Source organism: Gasterosteus aculeatus, chromosome 15, assembly GCF_964276395.1.
Source record: "Gasterosteus aculeatus chromosome 15, fGasAcu3.hap1.1, whole genome shotgun sequence".
Taxonomy (NCBI): domain Eukaryota; kingdom Metazoa; phylum Chordata; class Actinopteri; order Perciformes; family Gasterosteidae; genus Gasterosteus; species Gasterosteus aculeatus.
This window is the reverse complement of record NC_135703.1, coordinates 8648832-8665554: the sequence shown is the minus strand read 5'-3', so window position 1 is coordinate 8665554 and position 16723 is coordinate 8648832. Positions and strand designations below refer to the sequence as shown.

Genomic DNA, 16723 nt, shown 5'->3' with positions numbered 1-16723 from the left:
TAAACATTTTCCAACATTCAAAAGCTGTAAGTGTGGGGACGCACACACACACACACACACACACACACACACACACACACAGCAGAATTAATAAAAGGCTTTATCCTTCCAAAATACAATTATCTCCAACTCCATTTACATCTATTCCTCTCCCTTTAGAGCTAAAAATGAGCTGAAAGCCTGCTGTTAATCTCTCCTACCCCAAACTGTTCCAGATTACTTTAATCTGTGCGGTATGTGTGTATTAGACGTACACGTGGAGGAGTGATGCCATCTGTGTGCCTTCAGTGTGTGTAGTTCATCAAGTGTCAGGTTTTCCTTCACTTATGTCATAAGCATCAGAGTTGTGTGTGCGTGTGCGCAGTACAATTGTGTTGTAGTGCAGGGTTAGAATGAATCAAGGGTAAGCATTGTGTTACCATAAAAATACATTACTTTGGATAGAGGAGGAGCAAAAACAAGTTTCAATCATTTTTGTGTATACATGTAATTTAACGGAAACACAGCAGCATCGGCCAGAGAACTCAGAACAATCAGAGAAAAACTCAAACAACGTTGCATTAAAAAATTCAGCCCAGGAAGGTGTCCTTTTTAAGATCATATCAGACGAAGATCGGGATCCCTTGGTATCTTTCACCAACAAAAACCCAACAGAAGTCTGCCCCAATTCAGCAGAGATGCATCACCAAAAATCTGCTGCAAACTGGACAGACCCAAGAATAAATCTGCAGCGCTTCTATTTAGAGCAGAAAGCCGTTAATGGCGACGATGCCAGGTTGCTGCTGTTCTCTAATCAACTGCAGGTGCCTTGTGCTGCCGCAGGCTGAGTCAGTGATATAAGTGCGTACGAGTGTGTGCAAAAGGGCAGGAAGCCGGTCATTGCACGTGCATTCCTGGTAGTACGGTGACGTCAGAGTGCAGATCCTAATGGGAGTATGAATGTGTGACTATATAGACAATGTAAGACTAAAGATGTGTACAGTTTATCTTCATCACATGTATTATCAGTCGTACACAACCACTGTTAGTTGGTACTGTAAAGCGGAATTTGGTGCAATGGTTCATTGTGCTACTGTTTGCATGCTGTGGGAAAGAGATAGCAGGAGGAGGATAAAGAAAACAATTACAGCCAAAAGGTTACAGGCAAGAGGCAGATGGCGAGGCTATGAGTCATTAACATACAGAGCCTGTAAGCGGTCTCCGTTGTGCTTGTACAAACATAAATCAATTTCCATCCAACATGACAAATTGTGCATCAGTCATGTTAAACTACCATTTCAAGCGGAATTTTAAGCATTTTGAATGAGTATATTACCGCACGAGTAAAACCAATAGTTAGAGAGTAAAAGACTCTGCTTTAACAGTCATAATCAGAAAAGCATTTAACTTGGTAGCCACGTTTTATTTTCAGCATTTGAATAAAGCATGAACTTTATCTCCCTCCAGTGACCAGCTGTGTAAATACCCCCTGCTGCGTGTCCTCAATGAGGCATAAGGAGGAATGGAAGTTGCAAGTTGATCCATTTTGTGGATATAAGTCAACCAGCACAGAACTACTACTGATCAAATACCCCGGGTCTCCCCTTTAACGCACGGCTCGCCTGGGGTATTTTTCATGAATTGAAAGTGAGCTCAAGGACGGGCAGGTTGGCACATTGGTCCAGAGTCCGTAAACCGGCAGGAAATGTCACTGCAGACCCTTCACACGCTGTTCCAACGTCTTTCCCTCTGTCCAAGAAAAGATACCAGGCAAAGGCCTTAGGCCCTCACTCTGACTAACAGCTTCCATCGATCAATTTATACATGTGACCAATAAACCCAAATCAGATTAATGGGACGATTGTAAAGGACAATAGGTCAAGTTTGTTAGTGATGTTGAAAAGCTGCAAGAAGTGACACAATCCACTTTGGCACATTTTATGCAAGCGATGATAATCTGACTGGGCACATACCTGTTCTTCTCCTTGTTGTTGTACGGCTGCTCAATTCTCTTTTAGAGGTCCTCTGCTGTGTCAGTTTGGGTAGCAACTTAAGCTCTGCTGAGCGTGTCCTGTATCTTTCATGTTTGGTAACCCTCTCAAAAAGGATTGAGAATCCACATTAAATGTGACATTATCATTGTTGTTATTTTACAGCGGTTTAGTATCCAACATGTCATTATCTTCTTTAAGAGATGGACTTTTAAATTTGTGATATAGAAGAGAACACATTCGGTCAAGCGTAAAAACAAATGCTAACATCTAATGAAAAAATACGACTTGGCAAATAAGAGAACAACGGCAAGTCTAATTTAAAAATCAAACTGCAGTTGATCAGCAGGTAAGTGGTTACAAGTGGTTTCAGAAACTCTGACATCCCATTTCATTAACTAAACTGTAGGTCAGTTCTTTTTTTTCGAGATATGGGACAAGTGATACATAAAACAATAATCATGATTATCTAAATGACGCAGTTCCAATTGAAACCTTGAGTCGCTCTTACTGGAATACAATATTTAGGTGTTCTGTGGATTTCCTAACTTTATGAAAAGTGCAAAACTGAATAACTTGAGTGAGAGCTATATCAGATCAAGCCAGACGGTTTGTTGTAGCAACTGCATTTTTAATAGTTGTAAGATATAAAAATCTTCATCTTTATCATACAATAACATTTTAACATAAATTTAGTCAAAAGGAGGGATCGTTTTTTGCCACCAAACAATAATCATAACTATAGACCGCTGGTTCACCGATCATTGAGCCACACAGGTCTTACCGCCATGGACACGAGTTCAGGCCTTTTGGTTTTTCCAATGTATGTAACATACAATGTATGTAACAATGTGAGCCCAGGCACCGAGCGGAAAGCAGGACCCATCATGAAAAGTCACTTGCACAGAGACACAATTACTCTTATTTAGGATGCCTCAAATTGAAGGTCAATAAAATGAAACATGTTATCTAATCAACAGAATTCCAATAGAATGCATGAAAGAATTACACACAAGACTGCTGAAGGTCTGTGTGATATTAGCAACCAGTGATTTGACCGTTTTTAAGGGTTAGAAGAAATGTTTGTGCTGGAGTGCTCAAGTAAAGACGGAAGTCTTTCACGTCCCAAAACAGAAAGAGAGACCGGTACGGCTTTAAGTACACAGACTATGATGTGCTCAGCGTGTCTTTCATTATTTTATCACCACTTTCGTTGGACAAAAAGAAAAACAACAAAACAATCAACAACAAAAGCAGCAAACACAGGAAACATTATTCAATATGCATTACCCAAGAAACACAGATGGAAAAAAGAAGAAAAACCGAGACAAATAAGCAAATATAGAACTTTAACATGCCACATTATTCCTTAGGCAAGTTTTCTCTTTCACAGAAAGCCACCTATTTTACTAGTTTTGTTGTAATAAAAAGAATAGTCGATTCAAATAGATGCCAGCAAGGTTGACCAAGCAGAGAAAAAGTGAGCAGAGAGAAACGAGGAAGCCACATGACATCATCACATCACCGGACCATGCACATGACCCTACAGGCTCCTGCAAGACAGCAGACATACACACTGACTGCAAGTCATGCGACACACACACACGCACACACACGCTTTCTGTTAAACATAATTTGACATTAAACAAAACATCAGCATTTGACATTTCCCAGAATCCACATGTCCTGGCTGTACCAAAGCCAAAGAGGCATTTGTGGCAGAAAGGTTTAATATTCATTTTAATAATGCTCTTTCCAAACAGCAGTTGGACAGTACTGTGGTTTAGTGCTGTCGGCACAGGTTGATTTGGCAGCACAGCCGCTAATATAAAGCTCATCAACTTTGCAAAGAGAACGGACAGACAGACAAGAAAACAGGCAGACTGACAGGCGTGCAGCAAGCCAGATGACGACCAATCACAGCAATAATGAGAGAAAACTGAAAGATTGTGGCTGCATCCACTCTGCGGCAAGTCACACACACACACACACACACACACACACACACACACACACACACACACACACACACACACACACACACACACACACACACACTTTTTTCCCCCTCATAGCCTCAATTTATTTTCTCAATCTTTAGCTAGTCTACGGAGAATGGTTTGCAGCAGCTGATGAGCCCAAAGGAAGATGATCGCCATAGCGGGACAACTGATTTCACAAGAAGGGGGGGCAGGACAACAGTCAGTGTTCCTTGGCTGGTAGACACTTGGATCCCCGTGCAAGCCGACAGCGCGCTTGGTCTGGTTCAGTCTCCCGTGAGCCCGTTGGTTGTTGTTGTTGTCGTCGAGTCTCTACAGCGAGGTGGACGGAAGCTTCTTGACGCGCCTCTGAGCTAGGAAGGAGCAGTCGATGGACTTGAGCTCCGGGGTTGGCTGGGAGTTCTTCAGGGCCGAGTAGGTGGCCGCCATCGCCCCCTGTGCACAAACAGTAGCATGGTGATATGAGCCCAAACCACCAGCTGTCCAAATTGGGGGGCATAACAAAACAGAAAGCCCTTCAGCAGCACATTGTAAGACATCATAAGATCTGTCACCTTGACCAGTTTGGGGTCCTGGTGTGGGAGCTGGCTGCTGGGTAGCTTGTCTCTTTGGACGATCCAGGGATGTTTGAGGACCTGCTTAGCGGTCAGTCTCTGATGGGGGTCCACGTGTAGCATCTTGGAAACAAGGTCCTAAAGGGAGTGCATATAACAACATGAAATTGTGACACAGGGAGGGAATGGCATTTAAAAAGGAGCGGTCAGTGAGATTTGTGGCTCTACCTTGGCTGCGTCAGACACAGTGTCCCAGTTAACTCCGGTCAGACTGAAGTGGCCGTTGCCTATCCTGTTCAAGATCTCATTCGGGGTGTCCTCAGGTCCGTTGGCAAATGGGGTAAAACTGGTGGAATGAAAAGAGTTGACGTAGTGAGTTTGAAGAACAGTGAGATAACAAACAAAAAAACAAAAAAACAAATAATCTGTGCAAGGAAAAGGGGACGCTATTCACCCGGCCAGCATGGTGTAGAGCAAGACTCCCAGACTCCATATGTCGCATCCTTCATCATAGCCCTGACGCTTCAACACCTGCAATGACATTTAACTCTTTAACACGGCTTCGATTCCACATCATTCAAGACGCAAGACTTTAAAAAAAGGGACTCTGCTCACCTCAGGAGCTACAAAGTTAGCAGTGTAGCACGGCGTCATCAGCAGGCCGTTGTTGGCACGCAGTTGCTTAGCGAAGCCAAAGTCACAGATCCTGATGGACTCCGGATTCCCCGACTCGTCAACATAGAGGATGTTGCTGGGCTTCAGGTCTCTGTGCACCACCTGGATACAAACAGGACGGGGGGTGGGGGAAATAAATAAAATGCAGACGACTGAAGCACAACAAAAGGAAACTGATGATGGAGACTGATAAGGTATTATATAAAGCTCATTGGGTTGTGATATTACGGATTTTAACAGGGACGTTGTTAGAGGGGATTTCCGAGCAGCGGTTTGGTCCGGAGAAGACACCGTTATAGTAATTCCAGTTGTCCTCACCCCCTGGGAGTGCAGGTACTCCGCAGTCTTGGTGATGGTGTGAAGCACAGCGCTGGCCTCCCTCTCCGAAAAGGACTTCTGTTTAAGGATCCGATCCAGCAGCTCTCCTCCACGCATCAGCTCCGTCACCATGAACACCTGCTTACCGTTGTCATACACCTGAGAAAAAGAAAGCCGGTTTCTTAACACTCACGCTGACACTTGACACACCTAAAGGCCACTGCAATTTTTAGTGTGATACGAGTGCTTTTGTACTCACATCCTTCAGCGTTATGATATTTGGGTGCTGGCCGTATCGAAGAAGAATCTCAATCTCCTCAGAGGGGTCTGTGCTGGTCTTGTCAATCATCTGTCATCACCATATAACAATCAGATTACAGTTCTACATATGAAGATGAGGCCATGATTGTTGTGTGTTTTCCCGGTGTTCTTTTTCTCAGCGTGTGTTTGTTCGTACCTTGACAGCGTATTCAGTGTTGGTGGCTTTGTGGATGCATCGCTTACAGACGGAGAAGGAGCCCATGCCGATGTCTTCCTTTAAAATGTAGCCATCACTGAAGAGCAGATTCTTCCCGTGTAATTGCTGCAGAGGAGGGAGAGCGTAGTAAGTAAAGGTGTTTCTACAGCCGTGTGCATAAGCAATAAATTTGAGCAAATCTATAGATCTTTTTAAACTTGAACCGGATCTCATTTTAGTCAGTTCACATGAAAAAAAACACAGTGAAGTCCCTGCATGTCCTGACCTGGACCACAGGGTGCGGCGGGGGCTTGACAGACTCCACCGAATCTTCCTCTTCCAGCAGAGTCGAGGCGATAAAGCTGAATCCTCTGAAGAGCTGGTGAGCGCCAGCACTGGGGGGCACGCCAGGGGAGTCTAGAAGACAACGATAATTGAGTCTCCATCCTGTATCGATGTTTATAAGCACAGACAGGAAAAATACAACCACTCCCCAAGGAAGAGCTTTCAGGGAAGAAATGGAACTGGAGCCAATAGTTAATAGCTTCCATTCAGATTTGATCCCTGACCTTTTGGGGTGCGGGAGGTGAACTCTGAGTCGAAGTAGAAGGTGTCGTCCGGACGGGCCACCGCTGGTTTGAATGGAGGTTTTAATTCTCTTCTGAAGAGTTTCTGAAAAAAGTGAAAAATGTTTTTGTCAATCACACCATAAAAATGGACCTCCTCACACTAAGATTGATTAATAATGTAAATGAAAACAACACGCGTGTTTTATACTGTGGCTATGTTGTTACATCTTTGACCGTCACTCACATTCCAGTCGATGGTTGAGAAGAAACCGTGCCGCTTGATCTCCTCTGCACCGTCAGCACAGGATCCTGTAAAGAAACCCCATCTAAATCTCAAGCAATGACGAGATGAAGAAACACAGGCAGAGCACACAGGCTGCCATTACTGAACGTTCATGAGATGATACTAACCCAGTCTGTTGGTGGGGTTCCTCTTGAACAAAGCCCTGAGCAGAGACTGGGCCTCTGCACTCAGGAACTGAGGCATTCCCAGACGCGCCCTACGGGGAGAGACAGGCGGCGGGCAGGCAGCACAAATTATTTAGATAAAAAGGCAGTTTTTAACAGCAGCAGTGTCCGGCTACTGGCTTCTACGTTGCATTGTTCTTCCGCCTTGAGTAGACTTACTTCAGGATCAGGCCCATAGTGTCTTTGCGGTCCTTCCCTTGAAATGGCAGCGATCCGGTCAACATCTCAAACTGGGACAAAAGAGATCCACGTGAACATAAATGCACAAACCATTGTCGTGTCAGGGCTCGGATCAATACAAGCACTGATTTATGTAGTCAAAAGGTTCCTGCTCACCATTAATACTCCAAATGACCACCAGTCGGCGCTGTGGTCGTGTCCCTGCCGGTTGACGACCTCCGGTGCCATATACTCAACAGTACCACAGAAGGAATACGCTTTCTTCTCATGATCAATGGCCTCTTTACACAAGCCAAAATCTGGAAACCACACCACACAGTCCGCACATCACTGAATGAACACTTTGTCAGCCTTTTCCCCTCGGTGAGAGTTACTGTATTAGGCGCCTCGATAGTCTGAGGACACCTTTGATTTAAAGGCGTAGTAAATAAAAGGCAGAGATTGTGGATGAAGGTAAAAGGAGATAAAAATTGTAATAATTAATCTGGGGAAGGAGAGGAAGGTGTGTGGCAGTGTGACAAGAGAGACTGGGTGTGAAGGGAGGAGCAGGAGAATCACCTGTGAGTTTGATGTGTCCCTCCTCGTCCAGAAGAATGCTGAAGAGAAAACACAAAATGTTGAATAATCAATCTCTCTGCAATCAATCCTTAAGACATCACAGACTACTAGTGATGATATCCATGACAACTTAAAAAGGTACTTTGTAGGAGCAGCATATTAAAATGGAGAAGGACCGCAAGCTGATGAATACAATGCAGGGTTCCCCATTAAAAAACGCTTTGAAAAATGTTTTATGGATGCAATTTGGCAATTATAATATTTTTATGGCCTAAGGAACATGAACAAAACACTTTGATGAGGAATGGTAACTAGATTTGGTTTAGGTGTTAATTGAAAACTTTATTAGCTGCATTTAAAGTCAGAAGAATGATCCTTCGGATATTATATAGAACTTTGTTTTGTCAGTGATGATGTTGTCATGCACAGGACTAGCGCTCCATGGTTTGCGATCCTACAGCTATGGTTCATCAAAAATGCATTGTCTAAATATGTTCGTCTGCGCTTACTTTTCAGGTTTGAGGTCCCTGTAAATGATGCCCAGGCTGTGGAGGTGGTCCAGCCCCAACGCCAGCTCTGCTAGATAAAACTTTACGTCCTCCTCTGTGAACATCACCTGGGAGGCATCAGATTCAGAAACGGGGGGAATGAACAAATGAGACTGAACCACAATACTGAGACGATGGAGAAAGGATTTCATACATTTTCATAAAGTAAGATAAACGCCTGGAGATTTTGGATCTGCATAAAACAAAAAAAATCCGAAGTATGACTCTCACCTCTTTGGAGAGTCTGGTGAAGAGATCGCCTCCTCTTAGAAAGTCCAGGATCAAGTACAGCTTCCCTTCAGTCTGGAATGCTACAAATAAATACAAGGTTTCACTTTAAATCGGACAAAAAGGAAACACGGATGGAGAAAAAGAGTAATGCATTATGCAATATATGCATTATGTCAATTTTAAGAGGTGAAATGAAATAAATATTTAAGCCGACTCACCATAGTGCAGTTTGACAACAAATGGGTGGTTGACATCGGCAAGGATATCTCTCTCCATCTTGGTCCTCACACGGTCTCTCACTGAACGACGAATGACAACCAACAAGTTAAGTGCTGAATGTAATGAACAAAAGCCCTCCATTAGATTCCTATTTAATCCCTGTGCTCTTGTGGCAAGGCCGAGTTAGGTTAAAAAGATTTGGTTTCTAATTGGCTTCAAAATAGATCGATCGATACATGGCTGAATTATAATTGAAGAGGCTGGTCGGCCCACGCAGAGTTTCCAAGTGGTGAAACTAGAGCACCTCCATTCACGGGACCACGTGAACAGATCTCTTGCTCTGATGTTTGTAAAAGGAGAACGAGACCAAATGTGAACAAAAGTTAACAAATAAAAAGAAGCTCGGTTTGTCTTCCTACTGAATAATTACATACTAAATGTATGTAATTACAGGAAGAGGTACATCAGGGTAGTGCCCCTTTTAAACAACAAAATACAAATCAAATGTATACACCCAAACCGCCTACAGACAACAGCATTAGTAGTTGCAGCATATAGTGAATGAAAACAATGCTTTGTATCAACCTGATCCATTCTAATATGTAACTCTGTCTGTTCTTTATGGAGAGACTGACAAAACGGTTCTTTGCCTCCTCCTGCTTCTCTGCTCTCAGATGATCTCCAGAGAATCAGGCCAACAATAGGTACCTTTTTTCTTCATCAAATGGTCGATCTTATTCCTATCCACAGCTGTAATGCTGCCAAACCAACACAGACTGCAGCATAAAAAAAGAAAACGTGCCAAGATACCGTCCCTTGATAAAAATAATTAAAAAAAAAAACCTTGCTTGCTCATACTCATTGACTCGTTTTTGTGAGCACGGGATCAACGTTTATAATCAATACATACAATTGATGAGCGAACATCCGTGTGTTGGGGACTATTCCAGCACATCACAGGCTGCAATACCTTTGAGCGTGGCCTTCTTGAGGACCTTCATGGCATAGAGCTGGTTGGCATCGGGGTGGGTCACCTTTCGCACCAGGAACACCTGCGGTTATGGGAGACCAGGGATTGAGCGTGTGAGAGTGCAAAGGCCGATGTCGCCCAGAGGGAGGAGCTCAGGCTGCAGTTACCTTCCCAAAGGATCCTTGTCCCAACACCTTGAGCAGCTCAAACTGAGAGGCATCAGCCTTCTCGGAGCCCTCTTTGACCACGTGGGTAATGTTGATCTCCTTGATGTCTCCATCTTCCTGAAGAGGGCAAAATAGAGAGGATCAACCCGGTGAGTACTCGCAGAACAAAAATGGCTAGAACAGAGAGGATGCGGCGTGTTTGTGAGGATTCCTCGTGCCGAGGATGCTGGAGAGAGATTGTTTGCTGTGGGAAATGAGACGTTGTTTCATTGGAGTGTCTTCTGCTGCCAATAATAACATATGAAAGTAAAGACGCTTCAGAAAGAGGAAGTCATACAAAGTGTGATGTGTTTCTGTAACACTGAGCAATGACACTCAGTTTTTCTGGTCAATGTTTAAAAAAAGAAAAAAAAAAAAAAAAGAAAAAAGGAGTTTCTGGAAATGATAGTGACTACGTAGAAAAGCTTTTCATGTTCTTGCCTGGGTGGAGCATTTCTACAGCTGACAACTCAATCACACAAAAAACACACTGCTGACCTGGTGTTAACCTCACCCACAACACATCTACTCCCTTCAGAACGCATCAACGCCATGAACCACCATGAGTCCCTTTCTTCAGATACCTGGTGGAAAAACATCCATTTTTAATTTGTTTTTTTTACCTCAGCCCTGGAGGGTTACAAAGCGTATTTTCAAAACTAGGGACTGCAAGGTTGGACATCTTTCCTAAGCCTAACCTTGTGCCTTAAATGTGTCCTGTGCAGACACAAGATGCAACCTTATCACACATAACCATTTTACTTGATACATCACTACTGACTACTACTTTTTTAACTATTTATTTTTATTTATTTACTAACTATTTATTCTTACTGCTTCTTACTGCTCATTCTTACTGTGATTAATCATGAAATCGATGAATGAATTAGTCATCTAATTTAACAAGGAAACCCCTAAAAAACATTATCTGGCAGGAGCTTTAACATTTTACTTTATTTTCACAAAAATTGATTGTGTTTTGTTTTGATACTTTCCTCAGTCTTCCTATTTGTCAAACCAAAATTGCGAAAGTATCTGACATTTAATCGACAAACAACCAACATCACACGCTACTTCAGCCGAGGGCTTTATCTGAAAACAGGAAACCAGAGTTTCTCTGCTGCACCTTGTTTCTAAACAACCACAGACGACAGCGAGCAATCGAGTCTCGTTGGTGCTTTGCAGCAATATTAATGCAAACGTCAGCTACTTTATTTATTTTTTTAAAAGTGTGCAGCAACAACATAAATGGTTTTTTGCAGACTACCCTCATAGTTTACCAAGATGCCAACATGAGGAGGTATCGCTTTACCGTCCAGTGGTTCCTCGGCACCGGTAAAGTGTCACAGCTGTTTCCTGTTGCAGCTGCTGCTCTGCAGCGGTTACCCTGTGCAGGGCCGTGGGCCAAAGCTTTGTCCTTTTTGAACAGGTGGAGGGTAAGCAAGCGGCTCAGGTTGAACTTTCTCTTGTCCTTTTCCATCTTTAGCATCGCCGAAGCCTCTCCTTCATCTTCCTCCCGCTCACGTCCATGAGAAGGCAACCGCCGTACGAGCCGACATAAATCATCGCAAACCTTACCTCATCTCACTTTACACTCATCCGGGCAGCCAATGTCGGGATTAGTCCTCTAAACATTGAGTAAATATGGAACAATCGCTCAGCCGGTGCCCTTTAATCTATTCTCTCTGCAGTGGCCCTCAGCTATAACTCTTCATCTTCTCTTGCATTACCCCTCTGGACCTCCCTCTCTCCATCGCTCTGTGTCCCTCAGTGACGGCCTGCAGCTGAAGTGAACTGGAACCAAAGAGGGCAGGAAGGAACAACGTGCGCTCACTCACAGTCCTGCAGCCACAAGTCTCGCACAAAGTCGACAGTTAAGAGAGAGTGTGGGTGTGTGCGTGCGTGCGTGCGAGAGTGCGTGTGCGCGCGCACGATAGCAGGCGAAAGATGATGTGTTGAAATTTAGACAATACGAAAGATTTGAAAATACTGGTGCGTGCGTAAGCCCGAGAAAGATTAAACGCAAAGATGTCAAAGTAAGCAACAGCCTGAGTGTTTGGCGCGGATTGCTTTGCTATAAAGCAGCTGTACAGCAGAAGTAGTCCGTGCTTACCTTGACTCTAATATTGGCAAAATCCCTCTCTATCCAGGTGATATGAGACTTGTTCTGAGAGGGGAGGATGGTTGGGTTGGAAGTTAAAATGGACATAGACATACTTGTATTTAGTCAATTTTAGTACAAAGGAAAAAACTAATAATTCATGTGTACACAAATAAAAGGTTTCCTTGCAGGCACAACTCAGAAAACACAACTTCTCTCTCATTCATTAGAGAGACGAGGGAGCAGGGCCGAATAGTGATGGTTGCCACACCAGTGACAGGAAACTTCTCATCCCACCTTGTTCTCACTTCCTCTTTTCTTAAACTGAACTAATTTCCTTCCTGCTTGGCAATTTAAACAAGTGTCTGCTAGCAGCTGTGTGCTTGTTTCACAGAATAACGGCTGCTCGGAATAAAAGTAGGTTTATCTGACTGATCACACGCGAAGGCGTTTAAGAATGTGCAGAATAAAACGTCCTCGGCACTTGCGAATAGTTCGGATGAACTGCTTTGATGTTGCGTTGCTTTGGCTACGTCGTACCTCATCACACTAGCAAGCCGAAACGTACGGCGAGTTCCTGGCAACTTAAGGATTGAATTTAAAAAAAGGATAGAAGTTTGAGCTCAGGATCCCATTGACCTGCACAAAGGAAACCGTACAGTCCTCTAAAAAATACCAACCACACACACACAAGCTTCGTGCAGGTCCTTTGTGTCCCTAACATGCACAATCCTCGACCCATGCTCTCAACAACAACTTGAGGTTAATGACAAGCGAATATGAAGAAATGCCACTTGCCTCGTGTGTGCGACGGGTTTTGGTTCGGAATATTAGCCTCCACATGGCCAGATGTTTCCATGTCACTGGTGTCAGTGAGTCGTACAAATCCCGCACGCAGCATCTGTGTCAGAGTTAGCTAACACCTTCTGTGTGCAATACCAAACTATACTGTAGTAGGAAGTATACTTAAAAAAAAAAAAGAAAAAGGATATGAGCAGCAGGGTGAGTGGTTGGGGATAGCGATAAGAATTAAAGAGTACAGACCTGGTGTTTTCTTACAGGGAAAAACACAGCAGCAAGTGGTACAGTGACAGAGGAAGACGGGGAAAAGAATGCATTGCCGGAGCGCCGAGCAGCTCCTGACAAGTCTACTCTGCAGCATTACACACTTTGACGGGAAAAGCATAATTAAGCCCTCTGTGTGATTGTACTCGGTTGGAAACCGCAGGAGTTTCCGAGGAGGGAAGGACATCAATTGCATGCTGATGCATGATTGTCAAAACAAAAAATGACGGGAAGAATACATTTTTCTATTTAGGTTGAAGATCAGTTAAAGCTCGGAGCTTCCGTAGTCTCCATCTAGACGGCAGAGGCACCTCGTGTCGGACCAACATGGTGTAATGGTCTTTAATAAACACAAGGGGCCAGTGGAAGTGCACAGACTGGGCCTCCAAGGAGGAGTGACATGACAGGGGAGCTTTAGCCAAGTAAGGGCAGGCTCACATTTTTTGCACATGCCTCCTCCACTGTTGGATCAGAGATTGACTACAGACACAAGGTGGAACTGATGGGAAGCATTTGACAAGAGACAGAGGTTGACCTGCTGTACAAAAAAAAAAAAGTCCAATTACAGCAGCACATGAAAGCGCTGTGACTGCAACGTCTTGTCCTAACTCCTCCTCTGAAAATGAGGTCGAGTAGAGTAAGAGGATTTGAAGACCGTAGAAAACAGAAGACAATTAGAGTATTTGTCTGAATGCAGCTTCTAGTCGTCCTGGGAAACAAAGCAGGAGCAGCAACCGCACGTTTTCAAACACACGGCGGATCTGACTGCAGGAATGGAGAGGAGAGAAATTGAGAAAGCCCAGAGTGGGAGAGAGCATGAAAGAGCAGTGCACATTTAGGGGGGCCGTAGTCTAAACATCTAACCCAACCAGCCGTGCTTCAGTCTCATTACTATGAAAACAAGGGTTCTACAAATAGACGTTGTCCGCCTGCGCAGACACACAAAGAGCTGCAGTGTTGAACAGGATAAAGAATTTTTGATTACTTCATTAGTTGGAAATTGTGAATGTTTGAAGCAATTAAAATTTGCATCATGTGATTAGATACATCTTCTGTCGATCGAGTAATACTTTAATGAATACATTCATTATTCATTCATTCATTCATTGTTGCTCCTCCAGAATGACACTGGATTTGTCTTTTGTTCATAATCCCCCTGGATGACAATCCAAACCAGTCTATTATCAACTCACCAATATTAAAAACCGCAGACTTGGACTGAATTCAAACCAATACAGATTAAACCACCCGTTTAATCCCTGTTGGGTAACAGGTTATTTTGCTTTTGGTACAGAGTTGTGTTGGGTGTCTAAACATCTCCAGAAGTGTTTGTAGGGAGGCAGCGGAATCTGTCATGCAGGAATGTTACTCCTCCCTCTTTACTCCATCATCTGACGGCATGGCGGCTATACGTTGGTAGGCGGGGCTCACTAAGCTGTTTATTATCGTTTTCTTCCTTAGATGAAAAGTCTATTTGTGCAGCACACCTTCTTTCCACTTTTGCCAAAAACTCTTCACCTGACCAGCCTCACCCCGTCCCGTTTACTCCCCCACGGGCTCTGCTGGTCGTCTAACCACGACTGACAGGTGGGTACGAAAAAAGGAAGGAAGGAAGGAAGGAAGGAAGGAAGGGGCATTGCTGCAGCTGGACATTGCAATCCTCAGACGTCCCAACGTTGGGCTTTCATACTAGTTCGGCTGGGGGCGGGTCACATGAAAATCGATTTAAAGAATGTCATAAAAATAGAGACAATGAGAGAAAAATATAAAAAATATGGTAGTTTCTGACTGAATGAGAACAAAGAATTAAAGCCCAGCAAAGACTTTTAGTCTTAATCCCTCACTACTTAAAGTGATTATCTCCTCCTCTGCCGGTGCTGTTACCCCACAGATAAAAAGACAAGGTCTTCATTTATACAACATAATATAGTAGAGGGAGAGATTGTGTGTGTGTGAGTGAGTATGAGCAACACGTTTTGGGGGGAATCAGTGCAATTGTAAAAAAACATATATAGATACAGAAGATGATAATAAAGAGGTTATTAGCTGTGAAAGGTGGTTCATGACTAGTCACAGGTACACAGGCAACATGTTTTGATCTTTGACTTCTTTAAAGAGTACGTCTGGAGTTAATACACTTCCTTTAGCAGACCATCTGTTCATGTCCTCATCCAATTACACCATCAGGGCAGCCGCACACACTGAAACGTACAAGCAACCAGATTTGTAATCTAAAACCACTACTGCACAGAGCAAATACCAGCGGATGTTTAATGAGCGGGATTTCTCGACCAGCACAGATGATGTGTTTATATAGACAAGTTAAAGGTGGACGTTACAGGGTTAGCACAGATGCTACAGGAAATCCTGTCTTGGCGTACGTGCTATTAATATCCCCAGCAAGGATAGCAGTAAGATGATCGGCAGCTCAGTGCCGGGTAGGAAGACATGAGGCCGTAATGGCCTTAGTCTAGTATCCACAGTGGTAATAAATAAATAAATAAAAGGAGGGACAGAAATGGCAGCAGGGACTAAGTAAGGCCAAAATACAGGGATAGAAAATAGGCCTAATTGATTTGGCCAAGATGAGGGGATGACTATTGACTTTTAATAATATATTCACACAATTATTTTATATTTTAAATAATTTATAATTTGTACAATATTATATTGTATATTTGTAATTTATATGATAATTTCTTACAAAAATGTAAGGACCCATCCATCCATCTTCAAAGCGGTTATCCTGCACACAGGGTCGTGGGGGCAAACCAAAGAAAAAAAACAATCTGGTAAATAAGATAAGTAATTAAAAATCACATTAGCCTTTAAAAGATGAAAAAGATAACATTTTGTATACTAGGATATCCAAAATCTAAGATGATATCTAGTCTCATATCATGGTATCCGCATAATATCGCTATATTGCGGTGGAGAAAGAAGGAGTGGGTGCTGGTAATTAAACATCGAGGTCACGGGAGTGAAGCTGGCTGACTGCACTGATGTTGCACTCTACATCACCATTAACAAAATAACAGTAAAATCTGCAGATATACAAACGACAACAAGGCATAAACAATCCCGTTACGTGAGCAACGTTCATTTTTTCAACCTGCTCTATTTATCTTTTTACTTACCAAACCGTTCCCTCTCAAAGCCAGCCAAAAAAAGCAGCTTCATATCTCAGTCAATACTTCCTGCTTCCTCCTGCTCACGGTTAAATATCGACTAAACTTTGAGTGTGCCAAACACGCACCCTACATACAGATCCAGCTATTAAGAGTTACAATAATATTCGTGGTTCTTCTGGGCTCCTAATGAGATCATTTCACCCCCTTGGCTAGTCTTTAACTTTGTCTGTCTGAGGTTTTGTTGCCAGGCCTGTGATTTAAACAGGGTTTATTATGAAATAACCAAAACAGTTAAGTTGTAGGACATCAAACCACAACATAAGCTAAAAAAAAAAAAATACAAAGGAAAATGCTCACCGCGTCGAGTTTCACAGTAATTTGACCCACAGCTATAGAATTGATTGGTGCAGATTTGAATAAGTGGTGCAGATTTGAATAAGTGAAAAATAATGATTGTCTTGCAGAAAAAAAGAAGCTTGCTGTTGCTGATAAATTGAGTTAAA

The 16723-nt window shown here is 43.1% G+C and overlaps 1 protein-coding gene across 4 annotated transcripts in view; it reads right to left on the bottom strand.

Annotated features, from left to right (window-relative positions):
* Positions 1 to 2580: 2580 nt before the first annotated feature.
* The window catches only part of rps6ka1 (ribosomal protein S6 kinase a, polypeptide 1), a 33925-nt gene continuing 19782 nt past the window's right edge, over positions 2581 to 16723 (bottom strand). The window contains exons 1-22 of one of the 4 annotated variants that reach the window (XM_040198623.2): positions 12823 to 13423; positions 12037 to 12090; positions 9885 to 10001; positions 9718 to 9799; positions 8747 to 8827; positions 8529 to 8608; positions 8259 to 8365; positions 7750 to 7787; positions 7348 to 7490; positions 7171 to 7241; positions 6955 to 7043; positions 6788 to 6852; positions 6544 to 6646; positions 6261 to 6391; positions 5975 to 6100; positions 5777 to 5866; positions 5518 to 5676; positions 5140 to 5301; positions 4979 to 5055; positions 4753 to 4870; positions 4525 to 4662; positions 2581 to 4405 (exon numbers count right to left, since the gene is read on the bottom strand). In XM_040198623.2, the coding sequence (XP_040054557.1) occupies positions 4283 to 4405; positions 4525 to 4662; positions 4753 to 4870; positions 4979 to 5055; positions 5140 to 5301; positions 5518 to 5676; positions 5777 to 5866; positions 5975 to 6100; positions 6261 to 6391; positions 6544 to 6646; positions 6788 to 6852; positions 6955 to 7043; positions 7171 to 7241; positions 7348 to 7490; positions 7750 to 7787; positions 8259 to 8365; positions 8529 to 8608; positions 8747 to 8827; positions 9718 to 9799; positions 9885 to 10001; positions 12037 to 12090; positions 12823 to 12867 (2199 nt within the window). In that variant the 5' untranslated portion in view covers positions 12868 to 13423 and the 3' untranslated portion in view covers positions 2581 to 4282. Of the gene's footprint in view, positions 4406 to 4524; positions 4663 to 4752; positions 4871 to 4978; positions 5056 to 5139; positions 5302 to 5517; positions 5677 to 5776; positions 5867 to 5974; positions 6101 to 6260; positions 6392 to 6543; positions 6647 to 6787; positions 6853 to 6954; positions 7044 to 7170; positions 7242 to 7347; positions 7491 to 7749; positions 7788 to 8258; positions 8366 to 8528; positions 8609 to 8746; positions 8828 to 9717; positions 9800 to 9884; positions 10002 to 11235; positions 11790 to 12036; positions 12091 to 12822; positions 13424 to 16723 lie in introns of those variants that run through there. The other 3 variants (XM_040198621.2, XM_040198620.2, XM_040198622.2) reach the window with 3 other exon arrangements.